This window comes from Patella vulgata, chromosome 6, assembly GCF_932274485.2.
Source record: "Patella vulgata chromosome 6, xgPatVulg1.2, whole genome shotgun sequence".
In the NCBI taxonomy this organism is placed as follows: domain Eukaryota; kingdom Metazoa; phylum Mollusca; class Gastropoda; family Patellidae; genus Patella; species Patella vulgata.
In genome coordinates this window covers 59,144,796-59,169,417 of record NC_065884.2, presented here as the reverse complement: position 1 = coordinate 59,169,417, position 24,622 = coordinate 59,144,796, and the positions used below count along the sequence as shown (strand labels likewise).

The window sequence follows — 24,622 nt, the reverse complement described above, 5'->3', positions numbered from 1 at the left end:
TTTGTGAACAGTATGTTGGCACATTAGTGATTAATTTATCACAATTCCAAGACAATACGAGAAGGTTTAGAGTTTGTACACAGTTTATACATCAGTATGTGGTGTGTCCACCGCGAGTATCAATAACAGCAGCGCAGCGTCTGTACATGGAGTGGACCAGACGATTCGTGAACGCCATTGGCACCTGGAACCACACTCCCAGAAAAGCCTAGGCGCAATCCATCGGCTGTGTTTGACCTCGGTACGACGTTATTAAGTCTCCTCTGAATTTCATCCCAAAAATGTTCAATCAGGTTTAAGTCTGGACTAAGGGCTGACCAGTGCATAACGTTGACACCGTTCTGCTGTAGAAAGTATAACCAAGCATTTGAACATTTTGTCTGGACGACATATTTTTCTTGTATTATGCATATTCATACATAAATAGTTCTTGTCATTTTATTATAACAGAATTATTGTAAATTGAGACCAGTAATACCTATAGTCAGACACTAATCTCCCAGCTAGTTTCAATATAATTATATGTATTCATTATTTTAATCTTTACAAACAGAAGTTTTATTTCATAGTGGTTTTAAGGATTTAATGTTTAATTAAGCTCCTTCTACACCCTTACGTATTGTCTTATAATTCACATATTTTCATTTAGTATAAGTCACCAGTGGCGACATTTTGTTTATCTTGAAAAACTATTGGAGATTAGTGTCTTAACAACCAAATCATATAAATTAGATTAAAGTTTCATACAGAGATATATATTTTTGGTTATAAAAAGAATGCACATCATATTGTTGAGCTTTTTTAGTTAATAGTCGATTTTAATGTTGTTGCTGCTTGAATAAATTCATATACTGATTATACCGGTGTTCCCGTTTTATGTAAGTAACCTATTAGGTTACATATGGTGCAGATGCCTACGATTGATTGCCATCTCACTGCCAAGCGAGTTTAAACACCACCCAATGAAGATATAACAGAATACGGTGTTGTAGATGTCCGGCCTACAGTAAAACCACCAGATGACCAAAAAGTAAACCAGTCGGACCAGGAGTGGAGATTTCTAAATCTGCAGGAATAATTATTACCTTTGCAAATTTGTAAGTACAACCATATTTATACATTGATCTGCCAAGTTAATTCACATTTTAACATAAAATAATCGGCGTTGATTATTAGTTAGCAAAATGGTTAACAGTAAATGTAATTGTACACAATTTGACTGTTCTAATTGTATGTCAACTGTTTCATTGGTATTATCCTTAGAACGAAACTTAATCTATGCCCAAATAAGGAATTTAACAATTCGGTGCCTTGTGGACTCTGGTGCCTCGATTTCCTGTTTATCGAAATCAGTTTTACAAGAGTTGAATATTGACATACAACTTGAAATGAAATGAAATGGGGTTTAACGTCCTACTGTTCTGCTCCTATACTGGGCTAATGAAGACGGGCATACGCCATACAGTGTGCTATGAGGGAAATTTTGCCCGGGCAGCGGCACTATCGCCTACTCTTATATCGAATTCCAACTGCCAAGGGATCTTTTACGTGCATTCTAATGTATACACGGGACCTCGGGTTTTCGTCTCATCCGAAGGACTAGACAGCTTTCCTTGTCAGGCCCTCCGTCCTGCATCACTGACAAGGGGGAACCACACCGGAAAATCTCGATGAACTTTCTCGGCCAATGCAGGGGTCGAACACCCGACCTCCAGGCTAGCGAGCCAGCGTCTTACCCACTTAGCCACGTGAACGCCCGACATACAACTGGATACATCAAACATAAAATGTGTATCAGGTGTCTCAGGTTCAACAATGCCTGTTTTGGGTACAATTGATTTGGATCTTGAAATAAATGGTAAAATGTTTCCTACAAAATTATGTGTTTTTGACAAGATTTTGCACGATGTCATATTAGGTATTGACTTTATGGACAAATATAAGGCAAATATTGATTTCAAAAATAAAAAGTTTACAATTAATGATGAAATAATTACTCCTATACAAGTTATTAATTTACCATTAACTGGATATGCTAGGACGATTAAGAAATTAGAAATACCTGCAAGAACGGAAATCCTCACTCCTGTATCGGTGTCTGATATACATGACCAATATTATGTGATGTCAGAACCATTAAACTCATTACAAAATGAATACAATATTATAGGTGCTAAATGTGTAAGATAAGTAAATGATCACTCAACAGTATATCGTTTACTTAATCTTGCAAAATTATCTTTAGTTGATAAAAATATTATTGTATCAGTGGAAGAAGAAAGTGTTAATATTGGTGACACTAAAAACATAGATTCCTTTGTTAATTATTTAGAACAATATTCTAAGCAAGAGAGTGATCACTTTATCAAAGAAGCTAAAAAGCTAGGGTTTACATTAAGTACCTGTAATTTAACTGACAGAAAAAATTGATCTTCTCGTTTTTTTTGGTAGTAATTCAGATATATTTGCAACAAGTGAGGCGGAACTAGGTAAAACACATCTAATGTCACATTACATAGATACGGGTGATGCTAAGCCTATTAAGTCTCGTCCTTATAAAGCTTCTCCACAAAATAAGACAGAGATTGAACGACAATGTCATGAGTATCTCTGGCGGTGTGGGCACGGGCGTTGTCATGCTGGAAAACGTTGTTTCGATGACGTGCGAAATGTGGTATGCCGTGGGGTCTGAGAGCTTGATTGATGTAGCGCACTGCTGTGATGCCGCCTCCTCTCCCTGGACCAAGAGGACGCCATATTCTGGTCCTGCCATCTGCAGTTGATAGGCAATACCGACTCTCATCTGTGAACGGAACAGTTCTATGTGATAGAACTGGTTAAACACGTTCCAAATATTATTTTATCACAGAGATCATTGCTATGATAGATGCGTAATCAATGCTTCAACGACGGAAGTGACGAACACAGAAGGAAATACGAGTTATCTCTGTGATAAAATAATATTTGAAACGTGTTTAACCAGTTCTATCACATATGTGATAATGATTGGCACCAATATTGTCCTTTAAATGGATAAGATACCATATTTTCACAGTGAGATAACAGCATCGATGTTGATTGAAATGGACCAATATTAAACATACTTTATGCAAGAGGTAAATTTGCCTATTGCAGGTCTTTCTGTAGGCCTGAAATGTTATCTAAATTATTAATTAGACATTAATTGACTTATCCAGGCCATAATCAACTCTCGATGGCATCGGATTTCTCCGATATTAAATGAATTAGAACAGTTCAGCCATATTTTGATTTAAGCTAAAATGGAGGAACGAGACTTAGCTTCGAGCAACCAGTACGGTGATTGAAAATAATTGCACACGTCTTGTCAAACCTTCAAAGGCCAATATCTTCGCTCGCAATGGAGTAATTTGAATGAAATTTGCCCAGCTCTTTATCTAAATCTTACATAATGTATTTTTAAATTCTAGTTTGTGTTTTTGATTTCCATTATTATTGGTAATATTGAGTTAGAGGTTTAAAGTCAATGTTTGAAAGGATATTTTGTGGTCTACCTCCAACGTATAATAATAGAGTTAGCTCCCTTATTTACAAGTCCGCTTTTTTATCTTGGCAAGAAACCAAAACATTTTTTTTTTTATTGACAAGTAAAATAGTGTGAGTGGGAGTTATATTATAAAACATTGTATTCATTCACATTATACTATAGTTGGGTCGTAGTCTGTAGCAGACGATTTTTTTGTTAGGGAAGTTTCAGGTTCGTAGTCTATAGCCTAGCAGACGATTTTTTGTTTGGGATGTTCAGTGGGAGCTGGTTAAAACACGCTTGATAACGAGAGCATTAAAGCAAGAGATATAGTAGATTATATCGAAGATGCAAAACGACGAGGAAAAAATGAATTTATGGTAAGTTTGTGTTTTCAGAATTTTTATTTATTCGTTTATTTTTTCTTGGTTATAATTTTTAGTTAGACATTAAAGGGGAATTATCACTCTCACAACTAAAATAACTGTAATTTATTTTCCGTTTAAATAAAATGTAAAGTTTAACCTTAAAAATAACCGCCAGATAAATCGTAAATTTATATTTAAAGTCAGGTTATCTCAAAGATAATCTAATTTAAATATTGCACAGGTGTAACTATATATAATATATAGTCAAAACATTTGTTTTCTCAACACATAGGTCTGCCAGACTGTTTCGAGAGTAACGTAATAATATGGTTATGTTTCATTCAGCAATAGGGGGGGGGGGGTGCGAATGGTTAGCACGTGCGCGCTGTATTATCAGGTCTGTCATTGAGTCAGTTCAGTTGGCGTGGTTTCGATTCACCGGCTGTACGTGACAAGGAGTAGGGTCGCCTGTCCCACCTCGTTCTCCGGGTTCTCCGGTTTCCTCCCACTGCTAAAGAACCCTGCGCGCAAACGAATTATTGAAATAAAATTAACAATATGTTAGTCCCGAAATGACCTAGTTTGTGTCGAGTGGACGTTAAACCCATCTCTCTCTCTCTCTCTCTCTCTCTCTCTCTCTCTCTTAGCAATGTGGAAACCGGAAAAAACGTTGAGCCAATGACAGGCCTTATGACCCAAATCGAATGCGGTATCGTTGCAGATGGTGGAGTGCGATGGGCATTCAAAGTGCGAGATAACGATATAGACATATGTGATATCACAGCTTTGCATCAATGAAATTTGAATCACAATGTGATCGTATTAATTCATAATTAAAATAGACGTCAAGCGGGGTGTTGGATTTATCTCTTTAAAAAGCTCAGTGACAGTGTGATAGTTTGCCTACGTAATTTGGAGACAATGATGGCATCATGCATTGTCGATTGTCAAATTTCCCTAACAACGGATGTCCTTTATATAAAAAAAATGAATATGAGAAACGAAAGCCAGATGTGAAATTCTGTCACAACATAGACAGATACGCCAAAATGACGATAGAGAACATGAATTTCTCAAAAATTTTCAAGACCGGGGAAAATATACATTGTCTCAGGAACCTGCGAAATCGCCTCCTGCAAAAATTCCTGGATCCGCCCCTGTTTTTGTGGTCAAATAACGGGGAATCATCAGTATTTTGGTTTATGAAGTGACTTAAAGATGCAGTACGTAAGACTTAGATAAAGAGATGGCCGTGCTTACTATAAAAGTTCAATAGATAATGGAAAATGAATATTGAAAATTCCAGTCCAATTACTTTATTTTGTGCGAAGTTATGTGTTTGAATATTTGAATTTTGAATAAATGTAGCGTAGATTGTTTATTATTGGATTATATACTTTACGTGTGGTCTACATGTACTTAAAGTCGGGGGCCGGGGCCATTCGATGGCCCAGGGAGTTGATTGTGGGCCTGTGATACGAATAACTGTTTCAATAAGAATTTATGTAACATTTGAAGCCAGCAAAAACAAAAAGAAACTGTAAAAGGCAGATGCCAGGTTCCCTCTATCACGATTCCTGCTATGATTGAAATCGTGGTTTTAATCGTGGAGTAATCATGGTGATCCTATCAGGTCATATCATATTTTTTGATGCCAGTCGTAGCAATCGTGTTGACCGTATTCAAACGTATCCGAACGCATCTGCGCGTACCAGATCGTCGGTCCAATAGTGAAACTCCTATCGTAACGCATCGCACTTTAATAGGCGTATTTGGTAAAAACAACTTTTTGACTGCTGAAATGTAGGGACTCTGTTGAAGAGGGTAGGGGAGGCGGTCGGGTCACAAAACCCTAAACTGAAATGGATAATATCGCCTTGCCACGGATAACCAAAATCGGAACCAGAACTTCCAACTCACACCAAAAAGCATTATCTATAGCATATTTTAGTTTAAGTTTTCGTGATAAAAAAAACCTCTGTTCTCTGAAGCAAACTTTTAACCTTTTCGTTGTTGTGTCAGGAGGTTCAAAAGAGTTTGTTTACATATGGAAATCTTTAAACGCTATAACATGGCAATGTGTTTACTGACTTAATGTCATCATGTACACTTTGCGGATCTGGGGTTTCCTCGATCTCCCGAGTGTTGACGTAGATTACCGAATGTATACTGTGACCGTGGTTAGTATGTTGTCTTGCATAATTGTAAACGTTGACTAAATTTAATCAAGGGAAAGTCCCTTGTTCTGTTGTTTACCGCTTTAAGACCTATAATGTTATTAGGGGATTACCACAAAATAAATATCCTTCAAGAAGAGTGCAAAGTTTGTACAGTTGCAAATCTTGACTCTTCTTCTCGGATTATTTCTTAATTTCGGTATGTACACTTTCAAGGCCTTTTGACTGCTAAGGCACTCGACAATTATATAAGAATAAGAGACATCACCAAGAAGTTGAATGAACGAATAAATAGTTTTAGTATATAATCATAATAACCGGAAATAAAATGAGGTTTTATGCCATACCTTTGTGCAAACAACATGGCTAATGAAGACAGGCATACACCATTCTGTGTTCTATGAGAGGAAATTTGCCTACACCCTTATTTCGATCTCCAACTCTCAAGAGGTCTTTAACGTGTAGTTTGTAGTTTACAGTCGCACACCAGATTTGATTGAAAAGGAAATAAACACCAGAATACTTGTAAAAGTTAAATGAAGGAATCTATACAATACTCAATCACGGGCAAAATCTCCAAGTCGAACTATGAAAAGTATTTTCAAGTTCTTTAACCGTAGTTTATAAAAAAAAAATGAATAACTTTATTCAATACAAGTACGCTCATTTTGAGATTAGATTTGGTTAGTGGTTATTATTAAGGCATATATTTTATATTTTTCATTTTTTCAAATGTTTTATGCCCTTTGGTTTTGTTGTCTCTTTTAAAGGACAATGTTGCTATTCACTTGTGGTTAAACATATTCCAAATATAATTTTAACACAAAGGTCATTGCTACCGTTGATCCGTAACAAAGATTTAAAGTGACGCAAATAAACCTTATTGTAAATTTTTTAACGGTCGGAAAGCCAGTAATTTAATAACCGGGTTGTGTAGTTTCATATTTGTTATGAATATTCGTTTCCAATCTACCGACCATGAAATCAATCATGACTTCACCTTTATAATTTTAAAGAAGTCTCAGACACATTCTGACAAACAAGACGTACGATTGGACATCTCCAGACCATTACATGTTTATCCTGAATAAAAAAGTGATAATAATCTTTTGCGTGACCGGACAAATTGGTAGTGATCCAATAAGAGGTAAAAAAAAAGATATTTTGTTTCTATTCTAAAGACGCATGTGTTACTAATAGCAAAAATCACTCATGTTGACAAATAACTTGAACGAAAAATTGTTTTATTATTTTCATTTACAAAATAGGTCGAATTAATATGGTATAGACGAGTTGGTATAAAATGCCCCCCCCCCCCCAAAAGCTTTCCATTATTCTAGTGTTAGGGATTCGATTATTTAATATATGATCGACCTAGCTCGCAGCCCGACCGAAGTAAATGTCCACATAGTGCGTGGCGATGAATAGAATATGTTGACAAAGCTTCAAAATATACGTAGCAATATTTTAACGCAAACGTGAACATTTAAAAGGAGACGACGACATGACGTTGTTTTTTAATTCAATTAATTATACGCTTCCAGATATAAATCCCCTTGAGAATTTCGTAATATGAGAGATAATTGCGACCGGTTGATATTATTGGTCTGTGGCCACCATGCAATGAATGCCAATAACATCTGTTGTAGTAAAAAGAAGGTTAATTTTAATCCACATGGTATTAAACAACATTCAATTATTAATCTTTAACATTCACAATTGTCCAATATTATATTATCATCGGACTTTTATTTGGAAAATAGATATTGATGTTCCAGTAGTTCAATATGAGACCGCCTTTTATATTATGTCATTATTGCAATGCAACGGTAATGAAAAAGTTAAAAAAAAAAAGCAACCAGACTATTAGTTGTGTGATCTTATAGAATAAATATGAAGTGTTTAGAAAGTGTAAACATAATTTTCACGTCACTGCAATGGCGCAATTCAGGGCCCTTATTCACGAAAACTTAAACTAAGATACAATCGAAATTTTAAGAAATACTGCAATTCGATTGGCTGACCAGTAAAATCAATTTGCATATATCCAATTTGCATATTAGTCAGCCAATCGAATTGCAGTATTTCTTAAAATTTCGATTGTATCTTAGTTTAAGTTTTCGTGAATAAGGGCCCAAAAGCCTTAGCTGCTTTGTAGAGATTAATTGTAGAGCAATGGCTACAAGGTTGCTTATATAGCAAATGTCATTACAATATGTGCTATTGTGTTCTATCATATTATTACAATCGAATTAAAAACCCAAAACAACAAAAACCCATATACGCATTAAGCTATTGGACGGATATAACTATTATGGCTAAGTATTGCCTTAGACGCGTTAAGATGAAATCAATTGATAATTTTAATGTAAACGTCAAATGGGCATAACTTATTAGCATCATGACAAATGGTAAAAACAATTTTAGACTTGCCATGATTCTAACACTTCGAATAATACCGTGTGCAAATTTTGAAACCGATCTGTCACCCTATTGCCGAGATATATACATTCCTAGATTCCATACAAATTATAGCCTATAAGCTATGGTAACCATAGGCTATAATTTGTAACCAATCTGGGAACGTATGGTAGTGAATATTCTTGTTGACATGATCATGTCTCTTTAAATTAAAACTGACCGCCGGTTTGACCGATAGTTTGCAGACAGTAATTCTGACACAACGATAACGCGGGGGAGTTAATTTATTTTGTGGCAGAACGGAATAGGAAAAGTTCTGTTTACGCAATTATGGCATTCTCGCAATTAAATCTGTTATTCATAAATTCTGTTACATGGATTCAATTCACACAGGAACACTTGGAATTGGATTACACAATGTTCAGACATATTTATCAATATTATAAACAATATCATAACGCAACGAGGAATTAGTGTTCAGATATAAGGCCACACCAATCGGAACTTCTGTTGTTCGAGGACAATGGAATGAAATGGGGTTTAAAGTCCTAAACACTATACAGTGTCCTATATGTGGGACATTTTAGCCTGACAGCGGCACTACTCTTATATCAAATTCTAACTGAACGGGATCTTTTACGTGCACGTCAATGTGTACCCGGGGTCTCGCTTCATCGTGCCATCCGAACGATTATACGTTGTCCCTTGTTAAGTCCTCTATCCTGCACCGCTGACAAGCGGGAACCACACCGGAAAATCCCGATGAACTTTTGTTCTTCGGGAAAATCTGTAAAACTTTCCTTCTTATTTCTTTGGGAAAAAGACTCATTGAACAACCGAAAGTACTTGGTTATGCTGGGATCACGTGGCTAAGTGGGTAAGACGCTGGCTCGCTAGCCTGGAGGTCGGGTGTTCGATCCCTGCATTGGCCGAGAAAGTTCATCCCGATTTTCCGGCGTGGTTTCCCCTTGTCAGTGATGCAGGACGGAGGGCCTGACAAGGACAGCTGTCTAGTCGTTCGGATGGGACGAAAAACCGAGGTCCCGTGGAATTCGATATAAGAGTAGGCCGTAGCGCCGCTGCCCGGGCAAAATTTCCCTTATAGCACACTGTATGGCGTATGCCCGTCTTCATTAGCCCAGGTTAGGAGCAGAACAGTAGGACGTTAAACCCCATTTCATTTCATTTTTTGTTTAAAAGCTTTTAGTTCCAAATTTTGGCTATTTTTTTTTTATCAAGACCCCGAAGAACAGAAAATTAAATTGGGGTGACCTAAGTCAGGCAGTAGGAACTAATCGAGATGATAATTACATAAGATGAATAGTGCAATGTTATTAATAATTCATAATATTATATCAATTGGAAATCTAGGTGTAATGCTACATGTAGAACCATAGAACTTCCATGCATAATTTAATATTTCTCTTAAAGCTCAAAAATGCCACGTGAAATGAAATGAAATTATATGGGGTTTAACATCCCACTGTTCTGCTCCTACTGGGATAATGAAGACGGACACCTGCAATACAGTGTGATATGACGGAAATTTTTGCACGGACAGCGGAACTACGGTCTAGAATTCCAATTGACAAGGGATATTTACGTGCACGCTAATGTGTTCACGGGACTTCGATTTTCGTCCCATCGGAACGACTATCCGTTGTCCCTTACCAGACCCGAAGTCCCGCACCACTGACCTGGCGGACCACGCCGGAAAATCCAACACGGACCTCCAAGTTAGCGAGTCAACGTCCTAAAACTCTGAAGTGTCACGTAGAATAAACGTTCAATATAAAGTTTAAAGATGCATATTAAGATTTAGATAATAAAAAAAACATTGGAGTCCTTGCTATACTAGTTTAAAAATAGATAATGCAAAGTGAATTTACTGAAAATTTCAGTCAAATTACCCTATTGCGAGCAAAGTTATGATTCATTGTGAATGCTTAAAGTTTTCGCAATATAACAACCTTTACATTAAAATAGGGAATAATTTTGACATAATTTATGACCTTTGTTGGAATTCTGTATTTTTAGCATCGTTAACACATTCTCTTAAGACTAAACAGAACACAAGACATTATAAATGAATTATATTAAAGATATTCATATTCTTAAAATGACTAGAAACTCTTTCGTATGGATTAAGACACATAATAACAAAAGTGAAGAGTTCATTAAAACAATTTCGCGAAGTGGATAATTGTCTCCTCGTTTTAAAGGTTTAATATGGAAGCCATTGTTATGGTATAAATGAATTGGTGTTCAACAGTCGACAGTTTATTCGAAAATTTAAACTTTAACAGAAATCTAAGTAAACTGAACGAAAATTGTATCGCATGAATCTTTATATATTGTTAATAGAAATAACACCAGATCAACTAAATCAATTAAATTTTTTTTTCTTATTTTTCTTTCTTTATCTCAATCAAGAAACCTTACTCCCCTTAACAAGCAGACTTTGCAAGAATACCAGAAAGTAGATTTAAAAGATAGATCCATTGTCATTGTCTAGGAAACCATATAATTTGATATATTCATCTAAAAAAGAAGATATTATGTGGTCAATTACACCAACAATGTAAATGAGAAGGACTGCCGCGTGGTTTGGAAAGAGTTAACGTCGCCTTTCGCAGCCGTGCACGAATCCGTTACTACTTATTTGGCGATTTGCTCTGATCTCTGTATCTACCTAATTGCCCCGTTGTTACCTTTCCTTCCATAAATATCTGGAGGCTTAATGTAGGTTATGAAAATATCAGCTGCCAGACTTATAATTCAAGACATTACTGATATGATTTATGGTATACAAGTCATTTAACAAAACTAATTACATGTTGATTAACACGGCTTTATAACAAACACCGTTAGACCACATCTATTATCAACTTGACCATTAATTAACAAATAATATGTCCAGAGATATGTGATTAATATAATACTGATTAAATAGAAACAAATGTCTGCTGCCTTTTGCTTATATATCACTTTTTATGACAGAAAAAACGGTTAATTAAAAGTTATTTAAAAAGACCATGAATAGATATTCTAAATGAAATAGGCCCGAATATTGAATCTTTGGGGACCCCGTCATATTGGTGAATATTTCATACGAAGTGGATCTTAGTATTCACGTTTGAGTGACCATGTTCTGTTGATGAATATCTTAGACCATATGGGTCCTAATACTGAACCACGTGGGAACACATGTTTGATGTAATTTCACATCATTCCCATAACGGCTGCTTGAATGAAATTTGCTAGCTGTTCATTTATCGGATGAGTGATCTGAAACTCAAATTTAGATACCAAATTTTTATTATTAATTTAGACAATTTTTCATCGTTTGAAATGAAATTGGGTATCCCCTGTGCTATGGGGAAATTGTGGACCGGACAGCGGCACAATACAGCCTACACTCATTTCGAATTTTATGTGGACGCTTTAATATGTGCACGTGACCTCGGTTTTTCGTGCCATCCGAACGACTAGACATTGTTCAGGACCCCCCGCCAAGCACCACTGACAAGTTCGTCGTTTTGTATTGTACGTCCATGCGAACTTGGTTACTTGCGTTTGTCCTTTTGTTCGCAAATGATGATTATTTTAATCCGATTGTAGACCATTTGTCGTGTCAAAGGTAATCGTGTGTTTGCTTTCATACAATTTATTTCATATTTCCTTTTAGACACCCCGTAGTTTGCTACTATTATAAGTAATAACACGAGTGCTTCATTCTGTTATCACACCATTTGTTATCATATTTAGAATGGTGCTCTAGTGCAGACACTATTATGATATGAAATGAAATGGGGTTTTACGTCCACCATTCTGCACTGGCGGTGCTAATGGAGAAGGACTACAGCCTACTCTTATTTCTAATTCCAACTGTCATTGGGTTTTTTACTTGTACGCCAATGTGTGCACGAGACCCCGGGTTTTCGTCCCATCTGAACGACTGACTATACACTGTTTCTTGTCAAGCCATACATCCTGCACCACTGACAAGGGGAAACTATACCGGAAAACCCTGATAGAACACCGGGAGAGAACCCAAGATCCCTAGGTTAGCGAGTCAGCGTCTTAGTCACCGAGTCACCGCGACTCCCCGAGACACGGATAATACTACTGTTTGACAATAATGGCGATAATCGTTATGTTGGCGTACTGGATTTAAGGCAAGAGAGTGGCGACTCAGAAACCAGATAAGCCTTCTGTATTCTTCACACCCCGTTCATATATTTGTCTGTAGATTTGGATATCAAATTTTCTTTTCAATTCATGTTTTTATCCTATTGATCCAGCGACAGTAAAACATGCTCAAACCGAACACACATTACTGAAATTTAAACAGAAACATCATGTTGAAATATATGTTACATATACCCGTTTAACAATATGTTTCTCCACTTCCCCACTGCGCTTTATTTCTGGTCTGTTATTTCAACAATGGTCTTCAATAGTAAACGTTCCCTTTTTTCGATTCTGTTAATTATTTCATTATGTGTAATAATTTTCCAAACGTCATGTATTATGATTTACAATTCATAAACATTTCCACAATGGTCTACCGTAGTCAAATTTCCCCCTTTTTTGATTTTGTGAGTGAATGTTTTAGCTGTCAATGTTGTTGTTTTTTTCCTTATGATAATCTTTTGAAGTTTTGCTAGAGAAACGTGACATTATGGGCGCGCTTTGTGATCTATTTAACGCGAATTAAGACAGCTGTACTTAACAAAATGTATAGAAGGTAGGCTTCATTTTATTTATTGACATGCATACGCGTGTTGTTTTTTAATATGCGTAAAACACAGGATTGGCTCTCCTTTTGGGGGGAAACACCCAATCGCTCACGCCTTAAATGGTACGCATTTTCTATAAACGGTTTCATTTAAAACAGAAATGTGAAAGGGTTAGGACCCAAATATATAAATGAGTTCATGGGCGTGTCCCATAAGAAAAATATTCGTCCCGTTTACACATTAGTGGCAATTGGCTCATAGCACAGTGTATGGCGTATGGCGTATGGCAGTCTTCTTCATCATCAATAACCCAGCTGGAGTTAGGACGTTAAACCATATTTCGTTTCATAAGAAAAAATATCTGGACTCGAAATTAGACAAGTTTGTCTCATTTCTTTCCTTATTACATACGAATTTGTTTTTCATTACAAAATGCTGAGATTTACATGTTTTTCATTACAAAAATGCTGAGATATATGTTTCTGATTAGAAAATGCTGAGGTTATATATTTCAGATTACAAAACGCTAAGACTCCACTTCACACACATTTCTCATATCTGAATACTGAGATCCCACTTTACTCAGTGTTTTAATAGAAAAGCGTAATATAATTTTCATTTTAAGCCTTAAAAAAGGTTAAATATCAATGTATTTTATCTTTCTTAGAAATGTTTTATTTAGTTATTCAGAACTTTATTGTTGACAAATGTTAAAATCAATATTTCAACGATTTTGTAATTACGTGCGTTATGTTTACGTAAATTAGCATACAGCCGCAAGCTGGTAACAGTTTAATTGATGGTTGACTTATTTCATATCTATCAACTTAGACAGGGTTAAATTTAACAGAACACTTCATAATAATTGAACGAGAACAGAACTTGTTACTCTGTGGTGTGTTCTAAAAAATACTGGGATGTGCAAATCAAATTATTGAGTGAATGCATAGATTTTGTAACTCAAAGTGTTTTGAAGAAATTTTATCAAGACAACACAAGATAGTGTAAGTTTTTTAAGTTTGTTATCAATACTTTTTATAATTCTATTTTAAAGGCACGTCAAAGATTAAAGGATTTTCACTACAAACTTTATTTATGTATATTTCTTTAACCGGTTCGTTAACTTTTCGGCGTCTGCTCCCAAACGGCGTGGTGGATTTCAATAATGGTGCAGAGCCAAATTAAAGTTGCCTACCACCGTGCAAACTGTGGGATTTAATGATATATTTGGACTAAAAACATATTTGAACTAATTTATCTATCAAAAGTCTGCTTCAAATCACTCTTAAAACATTAAAAGCGGAATTATACTACCCCGTTCTGGGATAATCTATTTTTATCAGCCGTGTTTTATCTTGATTGAGGAAGACTAAATAACTAGTTGTATTTGTCGTTAGTCGCTGGCCAATTACAATAAATATCGAAGCCTAAGTAAATTCCTGGATTATCCTCTGTCAACTTCTTTTTTCGACGTTTGATTGCAGTGTCTACTATAGGCAGAGTCTCACAACGCATTGGGGGCGATATTTATTTTACTCGAGGAGACGAGGTGCCCTTTAGGGACACCCACACATTTTTGTCTTCTGGCGACCATTGTGTGTTTTCAAGGAATCCTGTATTTAACAGTTAGGTCGGGTGTCTATATACTTTCCAAATATACACCAACATACTTTTATTGGGAATTACTACCCGATAAATACTTTCGTAGCAATGTATCTTCAATAAAGAGCTATGTACTTTACCTTTAAATCGCTTGAAAGATTTCAATAAAACGAAAGAATGTGGTTTCGGTAATACAGCGTATATTTATAGTAATTGGCTTAAATATATTTATAAAGAGGTGTACTTATAGGGGCACGTTCAAGGTTCAATTTACAAAAATTGTGAGAGTACCTCCCATGTGTAGATTTTACATCGTTTAACCTGTCTTCGTTAAAACATCGTTTGAAGGAATTCAACAGAAAATATAAATATGATACATGTAAATATTCTAGTGATAGAATCAAATCACGGGTGGCCTATCATTACTCTTGTTTATTTTGAAGTTTTGTAATTTCTTATATTTTTAAAATGCATTATCGGTACCGCTCTCGTGGTATTCGCTGGTTGGCAAGATTCTAAATCACAATTTATCAAATTAGATTGGTCGCTCAGATGTTTTAACTTTGAATTCAGGAATCGTGGTGGTTTGAACGCTCGTTAAACATATCACAGGCCGGGAGGGAGGACCTAGACAGTGTTTGGATTTTCCATGATTGAGCAATAGTCTAAGGCTGTTTTGAATATGTTATTAATAAAGATTGATTATATTCATTTTCGTGGCGAGAGTGTCAGTGCCACTTTAAATTTCCTCGATAAGATCACGAATTCGTTAACTATTGAGCTCTTGTTATTCTTGTGGAAACCAGGTGGGAGAGAAGTAGGTCAACTGTATCGTATATAATAATAATATACGTATCGATTTAGGTCAGGTCATAGGCAAATTCTTCGGTGCGTTGTATTAATCGTTTTAACAGACTGTACGTGTATATGAATGAGTAACTAGATCGGGTCATAGATAAATTCTTTTTTTTTTGCGTTTTATTATATGTTTGACGTGTATGAATGAGTAACCAGGTTATCTTTAGTATTTCCTGTTAGTATGCCAATTCAATAACTATATATGTTTTTTTAGGTCAGGTCATGCGCGTTATAAGTATATGTGATCGATTTCACGGAAGGTATATATTATTGATGTTATACAACAAGTATATCTATATAGGTCAAGTCATGCACGTTCCTAGTATATTTATTATGATTGATACGGAAGGTATGCATGTTATACAATATGTATATCTATATAGGTCAAGTCATGCACGTTACTAGTATATTTATTGTGATTGATTTCACGGAAGGTATATATCACGAATGTTATACAACATGTGTATCGATATAGGTCAGCCAGGTCATGCACGTTACTGGTATATTTATTGTGATTGATACGGAAGGTATATATATATATATATATATGGATGTTATACAACATGTGTATCGATATAGGCCAGCCAGGTCTGCACTTTGGCGTGCAAGAAATGAACCCTTTACAGTTGGAATCGACAACAAAAAGTATAGCTGCAAACGCCGCTTTCCGACCCCCCCCCCCCAGTTCACTACCTGACGCGTATGCCTGTCTTCATTAACCCGACTAGTGCATAGTAGGCCTACGTTAAACCCCATTTTAAGGCTTTATTTCAATGACAGTGGATGTTGAATGAATCCCAATCTGATTAAAACACAGATCCTATTTCGTTTCGTTTTTTATAGTTCAAAATTTCGTTTTACTTGTCTTTACTACACTAGGATCTGGAAAAATTGTTATATTACAGGCGTTTTGGTTGAAGTGGGGGGATAAGCCAATGAAACGGTTTATTACGGCGACTGTGGGTAAACCACTAGAAACGTCAACGCTGATTGATTGAGTCTGACGTCATAGGGTCAAAAGTCACTCGTACGACCCCTGACACGACCTTCGAGTACATTTTGTCAGATCTTCATGTAATGTAGTCCATTGAAAGTATAAAAAAACGAAACGAAATATAGATCTGTATTTTAATCAGATTGAATGAATCCGTATAGCCCAAGTTGAGGGCTGTCAAGCCATCTTGTACCCAAAGTGTACCCAAATTTATATCGTTGCTGTTAATTTATAGGCAGTCGATTTGAATACAATAAATCAGGCACTGAATACTAAAAAAGAAGAGAGGGAGAACTTCGTCAATGCGTTTATTATGATATAAAGGAGGGTGGACATCATGTAAGTAATTCTCGGCTAAGCTATAGTTGTTATGGCCCGGGTCATGCAGATATAGGTTATAATTTAAATATACTGAACAATTAAGTAAATACGCTCCGGAATCTGAACATTCTTGTATCTACTTCATCTTCATTATTACATCTATTGAGACTAGATTGACTACATTCCATCACACTTAAAGAAACCTTGCACTTACAACAAGAAAATTAATAAATTTTACATAAAATAACCATGACAACCACATTTCGTACGAGCGTTCGCTGAACGTATGGAAAACCACAAAATGATTCGTAATGAATTATAAAACATCTATTTCTGAGCGATGAATGGTCAGATTTCTCACAGATTTAACACACAATTTGAACAGCCCCATTGTAAATGTCTAGTCGAATCACAGCAAATCGAAAATTACTATCAAAAACGCTTAAGGATGAGTAACAAGGAGTAGAATCGCCTGTCCAAACGCGTGAGTTTTATCCGGGTCTCGGAGTTTCCTCCCACTGCTAAAGACCCCTACGTGCAAGCGTATTATTGGCATAAAATTGCCCCATTTGTTAGTCCCGAAATGACCTAGTTTATGTTGGGAGGACGTTAAATCCCATTTCTCCCCCTCTTTAAGGATATAACCATTGTCAACTTCGTATCATACCTGGCTAATTATCAATGTTTACATCATTAAGCGAGTATATCACGAGGAAATAAGATACGAACCCATTATGGTTTTGCACAAGTTAAAACGCGTCGGAAATGAAAACTGCACATTTCCCACAGTATAAAGTTTAGCTGTAATTTAACACCAGGGGTATCTGATTATTTTTTTCGCTGGAAACAGAGGTTTAGATTGGTAGTAATGTACATATAAAGTTTGGCAGTTCGAATGGTAGCTGGAAACAAATAATAACCAAATATGGAATATGTTAGAATCAAATTGACACCCAGTTCTTTCCTTTATATTTGTTTATGTATAGAGTAATTATATTTATTATATATACGATAATTTGTATATATTATATATAAAAGACTATGTCAAGAGAAAATACCGATATGGTTGACCTATTTAGTATATATGTTTTTAACATCGGCTGTGTAGCTAATTAAAAGGAGATTACACTCGATTAACAGTATAACAACCCAGATCGTTAACATATATGTCAGAAGTCAAAAATAGATAAATGTGAATCAAAGGGAATAAAATGAAATGGGATTTAAACTCTGACTTTTCTGCATCAACTGGAAAATACCGAAGAAACTTTTGTGGCCAACACCCGATGCTAACCCGGATCATCCTGGTTCGTGACCCAGCGTTATACTCACCACGTGACTCTTAAAATAAGGGGGGTGGGGTCGCGGTGGCCCAATGAGTAAGACGCTGGTCTGCTAACGAGGAGGTCTCGGGTTTGCTCCGGGTGTTCACCGAGAAAGGTCCTCGGGGTGTCCCCTTGTCAGTGAATTAGGACGAATGGCCTAACAAGGAACATTATCTAGTCGTTCAAATGGGATAAAAAAAAACAGTCGAGATCCCGTGACTTGTACGTAAAAGAACTCTTGACATTTGGAATTTGAAACAAGACGAGGCCGTTGTGCTGCCACAAGTAGCACACTATATGTCTGTCCGTCTTCCGGCGTGGATTCCTCATGTCAGTGATGCAGGATGGAGGGCCTGACAAGGACAGCTGTCTAGTCGTTCGGATGGGACGAAAAACCGAGGCCCTGTGTACACATTGGCGTGCACGTAAAAGATCCCTTGGCAGTTGGAATTCGATATAAGAGTAGGCCGTAGCGCCGCTGCCCGGGCAAAATTTCCCTCATAGTACACTGTATGGCGTATGCCCGTCTTCATTAGCCCAGGTTAGGAGCAAAATGAAATGAGGTTTAACGTCCTACTGTTCTGCTCCTATACTGGGCTAATGAAGACGGGCATACGCCATACAGTGTGCTATGAGGGAAATTAATCAATTAGTGAAATCCTATTTAAATCCGAGCTGTAGCCGAGCCATCCGTGGGTCTACAGAGTTGATTTTGGTCTTGTTGTTTAAATAAAGATCTAATTTATAATTTCTATAACATCTGAAGCCTAAATTAAGACTTGCAATAATCAGATTTAGCTCTTGCATAATGCATGTTTAATATATTATGCCATCAAAATGACATCGCCCCCCCCCCTCCATTGTAGACATTTGACCCCCTATATCTCGAAAACGCCCCCTCAAACGCCTGATCACCATCCAGATTCGGAATCTACGCAAAAAACTGGTCCAGAAAAACTTGGTCTCATAAATTCACAGCTCGGGTGGCGATTTCTCCCCCCCCCCCTTCAGCTACCGGACTATAACTGATTAAAGATTTCTTTAGTTGTTTCAATGATCTGTATAAATACTAAACGACATAAAATAAAATATATGACCTAACATTAAACAACACAATGTGCTTTTTCTTTTGAAAGAAAATTTCAGTTAGGGTTTTTTTGTTGTACACAAAACACGGACATGACCATCGGATACGTGACAAACAAATCGTCTCGGCGTTGTTTTAAACAAATTTACACACGTACAATAAACATCTACATAATGTAAAGACAAATAAATGGGAAATACCAAATGAAAGATTTAATTCAAATCTCGTGATGTCGACTTAAAACTAGTGTTATAATATATGTAACAATAAATATCAATGGCTACAATATAAACGAGCGTTTTTTTTTAATATTTCTGATACCTCGTACGTCCGTTCATTTGGTGCGATTCTCGGGCTAAAGGCAGGGCATGCATACTCGATTAGAACACCTGATATAACTTTCTCATCCACGTCCCTCTATTGGCTACGATTGTCGTGCAAAATGCAGGGTATGCTTACTGAAATGAGGAGTTAATAATTGTTTGTTGTACATCTGTATTCACATACATGGGGTCACGGTGGCTTAGAGGGTAAGGAGCTGGCTCGCTAGCCTGGAGGTCGGGTGTTCCATCCCTGCATTGACCGAGAAAGTTCATACAGATTTTCCGGCGTAGTTCCCCCTTGTCAATGATGCCTGACAAGGACAGCTGTCTAGTCTTTCGGATGGGACGAAAAACCGAGGTCCCGGGTACACATTGGCGTGCACGTAAAAGATCCCTTGACAGTTGGAATTCGAAATAAGAGTAGGTCGCAGTGCCGCTGTCCGAGCAAAATTTCCCTCACCCATAGCACACTGTATGGCGTATGATGATCTTCATTAGTCCAGTTAGGAGCAGAACAGTAGGACGTTAAACCCCATTTCATTTCATTTCGTATTCACAAACAATCACCTAGTTGTTTTCATTGATCACACAAAAATGTTCTTTGAAATGAAAACTAACTGCCTGTGACACGCAATTGAACAAATACATTAGTCTACAAAAAACAATACGCCATGTTCTGTTTTGAACCACGCTAATGTTTTTGTCGCAACGGGGATGTCGCGAGAAATGAAATGAAATGACATGACATGAGGTTTAACTTCCTACTGTTGTGCTCCGACTGGGCATATGTCATACAGTGTGTCATGAAGGAAATTTTGCCCGGACAGCGGCATTGCGACCTACTCTTATTTCGAATTCCAACTGTCAAGGGATCTTTTACGTGCACGCCAATGTGAAGATCGGACCTCGTTTTTTTTGTGCCATCCGAATGACTATACGTTGTCTCTTGTCAGGTCCTCCGTCCTGCACCACTGACAAGAGGGAACCACACCGGAAAATTCCGACGAACTTTCTCGGTCAACGCATCGATCGAACACGGTACCGACAGGTTAGCGAGCCAACGTCTTACACACTGAGCCACTGTGGCTCCCGTAACATGTACGAAGACGTAACATGTATGGTTTTGTGCACACGAGTATCCGAGGCTTTTAAAATCTGAGACCAGGCCATTGCTTTAAATAGTAAAGGACATTGTATACTTACATCAAAAACCCCTGACACCACTTCCGATTTGGTAAGTTATCACAACTAAATTGTTGTACATTATGAAGTTTAAAGCGGATTAAATAGCAAGTGATAAATGACTACGTTACATTGACTATCTATAACATGTAGACGATATTTCATCTGATAGACATTACTATATATGACACAGAATCACGATATATTCACAATTTATGATGGGTTCCAAATGGCTTTTAACTTGGTGTAATTTGTTTACTAAAAGTTAGTTAGGAGACATTCGCGTGTCAGTTAGCTGTATATGATTTTAACTTTTAGACATTGAGATACAGAGAATGTAGATTATATGAGTGTGTTTCGGTGAGAGTCTGGAAAGGAAAATATGTTGAGTCCCTCTGATGGGCCGGAAAACCGAGGTCCATCTTTTTAGTTATTGTGTGCATCTAAAACGAACCCTGGACAGTTGGAGCAAGATGATGAATAGACAGAAATGCTGCTGTCTGGGAAAGATTTTTGTCATAGCACTTGTCAAGGGTAGGGCCGGCGGTGGGCCTGACAAGCAAAGTGCGACTAGTTGTTCGAATAGAAAGAAAACCGAGGTTCACACCTGTGTACACAGTACCATGCACGTAAAGGACCATTGATCTATAGGTGACAAACCAATAAGACGGGCGAGCGTCGTTGTCGGGGACGTGGGGAAAATACTGATATTGCACACGTAACCATAGAATAAAAATGTGCATGTTTGTCTCAAAATGACCGAAGTATTGTTTAAAATACTGCAAGTTTAGGAAATCGAAAAAATCGTTATTTTTATGTTAATTTGATTTAGTTTGGGATGGTGGGGGGCGTTTTCCGAGTCGTCTAGCGCGACCACTGTAGTAGGTAATTTGGCCTTTTATCAATGCAAGTATGGGTTCGATCCCTCTCTCTCTCTCTCTCTCTCTCTCTCTCTCTCAACCAATCAATCAATGGTGTAATGTATTTACGACAGTGATTGGATATTAAACTAACAGCTGAGACCAATTTTGGCCATCCATATATTCATATATTATAGCAAACTGAACGCAATACTACTAATATCTTATATCATTACCCAATACCACAACTTAAGTGATATTACGTGGATTATGTTTCATTATTTCATCTGTATGTAGTTTAATTAGCAATGTTGACGATGTTGAGAGTAGTTTCATTAGCCGGTGATTAACTCGGCTAATTCTGCATATATATCATATAATTTAAAGGATACCTTTGCTCAGTACGGTGGGCCGTGTAAATCACTTGAATCTAATGAGCATTCTGAACTCCGAGACCCGCTACCATTTAGCTATCATTTAGTTTTTGAGAGATATGCAGTTTATACGGACACTGTGGAAAAAGTGATGTTTGAATTCCATGTTGTACTTTGGGTTTTAGTAAGTATAACAGTTGTATTCATGCTTTAACTATTTGAAAGGTAAGGGCATGCTCATTCTTTCTGGAACAATTATACCACTTATAGCAACTCGTTTCGGAATTCATACAGCTGAAGAAATTTATCGGTGGTGGTACTTTGGTTGTCTAGAAGTTTGTTTTTCATTAACACAATATTTCGGTTAGTGCCTAGTCGTGCGGACGGGACGAAAAACCGAGTGTAGTCATTGGCGTGCAGGTAAAAGAACCCTTGACTGTTGGAAATCGAAAAAGGAGTAGGCCGTAGCGACGTTATTCGGTCAAAATCCACCCAAAGCACGCTTTATGGCGCATGCCCGTCTTCATTAGCCGAGTCGGTGCAGAACAGTAGGACCTTAAACCCCATTTCATTTCAATTACATTTTCGATTAACAAAGCCAACGGTATTTCCATATAAAGCTGTGAGATATATGATGTTTAGAACATCAAAGACAATATCAACTTTCCAGTCAACATCATTATTGCTAATATCATTTCTAACAATAATATATTAATAACTTTCCGACTTAATAAACCAAGCCTAAAAGTAAAGCTACGGTTGTATACATAATATGAGATTTATAACATAATATTAGTATGAGAATATCCTACGAGAATATCCGCTTCGAATGTTAAGATATATAACATATTAGTGTTGAATCGTATGAGAATATCCCCTAAGAGGAACGAAGGGTTATTAAAGTTTAATCCGAATGTTAAGACCCGTCGTGACACCCTGTAAGCTTTTAATCCGGAAGTCTAAAAATTGACATTTACAATTATAATTTACAGCGTCGTCGATATCAAGAAAGTAACCTTATTTCCATCTCGAAAGAATTCAGAACTATATTTCGTATCAGTAACTAATCTAGATTCTAGAAATTTATTGTATTCTTATTTTGGTAAATTATATATTTCCAAAATGCTTTATTTTAACATGTTTTAAACATATGACTTTCAAAATATGCAACTATAGGTTTAAAGGGTTTGATGATTAGGTGAGTCTGTGGGATTTAGTATGATTTATTATATATAAACTGTTTATATTTATTTTCTCAGCGAAAATTACACCGCCGCTTTAGATTTGTAAATTGTTGGAAATTAAATCTCGTCAACATCCTGCCAAAATGCCGCATCGACAAATTATAATAACACACAATGAGAGTAATAATGTGGTATTATTTAATCATTTATATACCGTCACACAATCAAGCATAATGAAATGAAATAGAGTTTAACGTTCTACTTTTCTGCACTAACTGGGGTAATGAAGACGGGCGTAACCACTTGCAGTGTGATATAACAGATTTTTCTGATTTCCTACGACAAAAGATTCCTCCGCAGTGGCAAAATAAAAGTACATGTAATGGCTTACGGTATGTTTATCCCCAAATGAAAATGTTTCTCGAATCAAAAACAGATGTGATGTTTTTGGAATGTATCTCATCGATACAATAGTTTGATCATTTTTAATTAATATACGGTAAATTGTTGTGGTCAATTGTGTAGATCTAGAAGAATTTTGTACTGGCATTTTTTTTTTTTTTTTGCATACTGTTTTGTCCAGTTCCAAATCTCAAAGGTACTTGTATGTACACGTCAATGCGGACACGAGTGGACATGGGGTTGACATGTTACGTACTGTGCTTTTCGGCCCCTAATGCGGTGAAAAATCTTTGACATCTTTCCTTACCCTGAAAAATATAATGGCCTAAATCCTATGAGTGCGCTAAGTTAGTTTCGTTCAAGTATTTATCATTGAATTGGGGGTCCGAAAAAAACAGATGGTCCGAGGGCCCAGAACTACCCAGTCCGCCCCCGGGGGTTGACACGTGAGATTTGAGCTCGTCGTGAATGCAGTAGACTGATCGCTATACAAGTTGGCTTGTATATTAAAATCCGAGACACGTTTATAATTAATCTGGCGATCTGACATTTGTCTGTAAGATTTAATGATTAGCAAATCATGACATGACAAGAATCGGAGAAGAATGTTGAACTACACAACATTTATCTGGCTATTACATTTATACTTCATTGTGTAAATTATTAAATACTGTCATGTTATTATAAAAACAATAATAAATGTCCATTGTATAGATTATTAAATATTAAAATACAGATGGGACTTTATCCTTTGATGAATGTTGGCGTATCATTACGGACAGCTGGTCATTCGTACATTATTTATACTAGATGCAATAATTATTGACTCGCATGACGATTTCATTGAAATACACTTGCTGGATTGCAATATACAGGCCTTGGACTAACGTCCTCATG

At 36.7% G+C, this 24,622-nt stretch overlaps 1 protein-coding gene across 5 annotated transcripts in view; it reads left to right on the top strand.

Moving 5' to 3' along the window:
* The first annotated feature begins 3,669 nt into the window (after nucleotides 1-3,669).
* LOC126823752 (ankyrin repeat and death domain-containing protein 1A) overlaps nucleotides 3,670-24,622 on the top strand; it is a 45,147-nt gene continuing 24,194 nt past the window's right edge. Inside the window, exon 1 of one of the 5 annotated variants that reach the window (XM_050552725.2) lies at nucleotides 3,670-3,885. In XM_050552725.2, the coding sequence (XP_050408682.1) occupies nucleotides 3,854-3,885 (32 nt within the window). In that variant the 5' untranslated portion in view covers nucleotides 3,670-3,853. Of the gene's footprint in view, nucleotides 3,886-13,140; nucleotides 13,222-13,994; nucleotides 14,218-20,622; nucleotides 20,958-21,837; nucleotides 22,324-24,622 lie in introns of those variants that run through there. The other 4 variants (XM_050552727.2, XM_050552724.2, XR_007681295.2 and 1 more) reach the window with 4 other exon arrangements.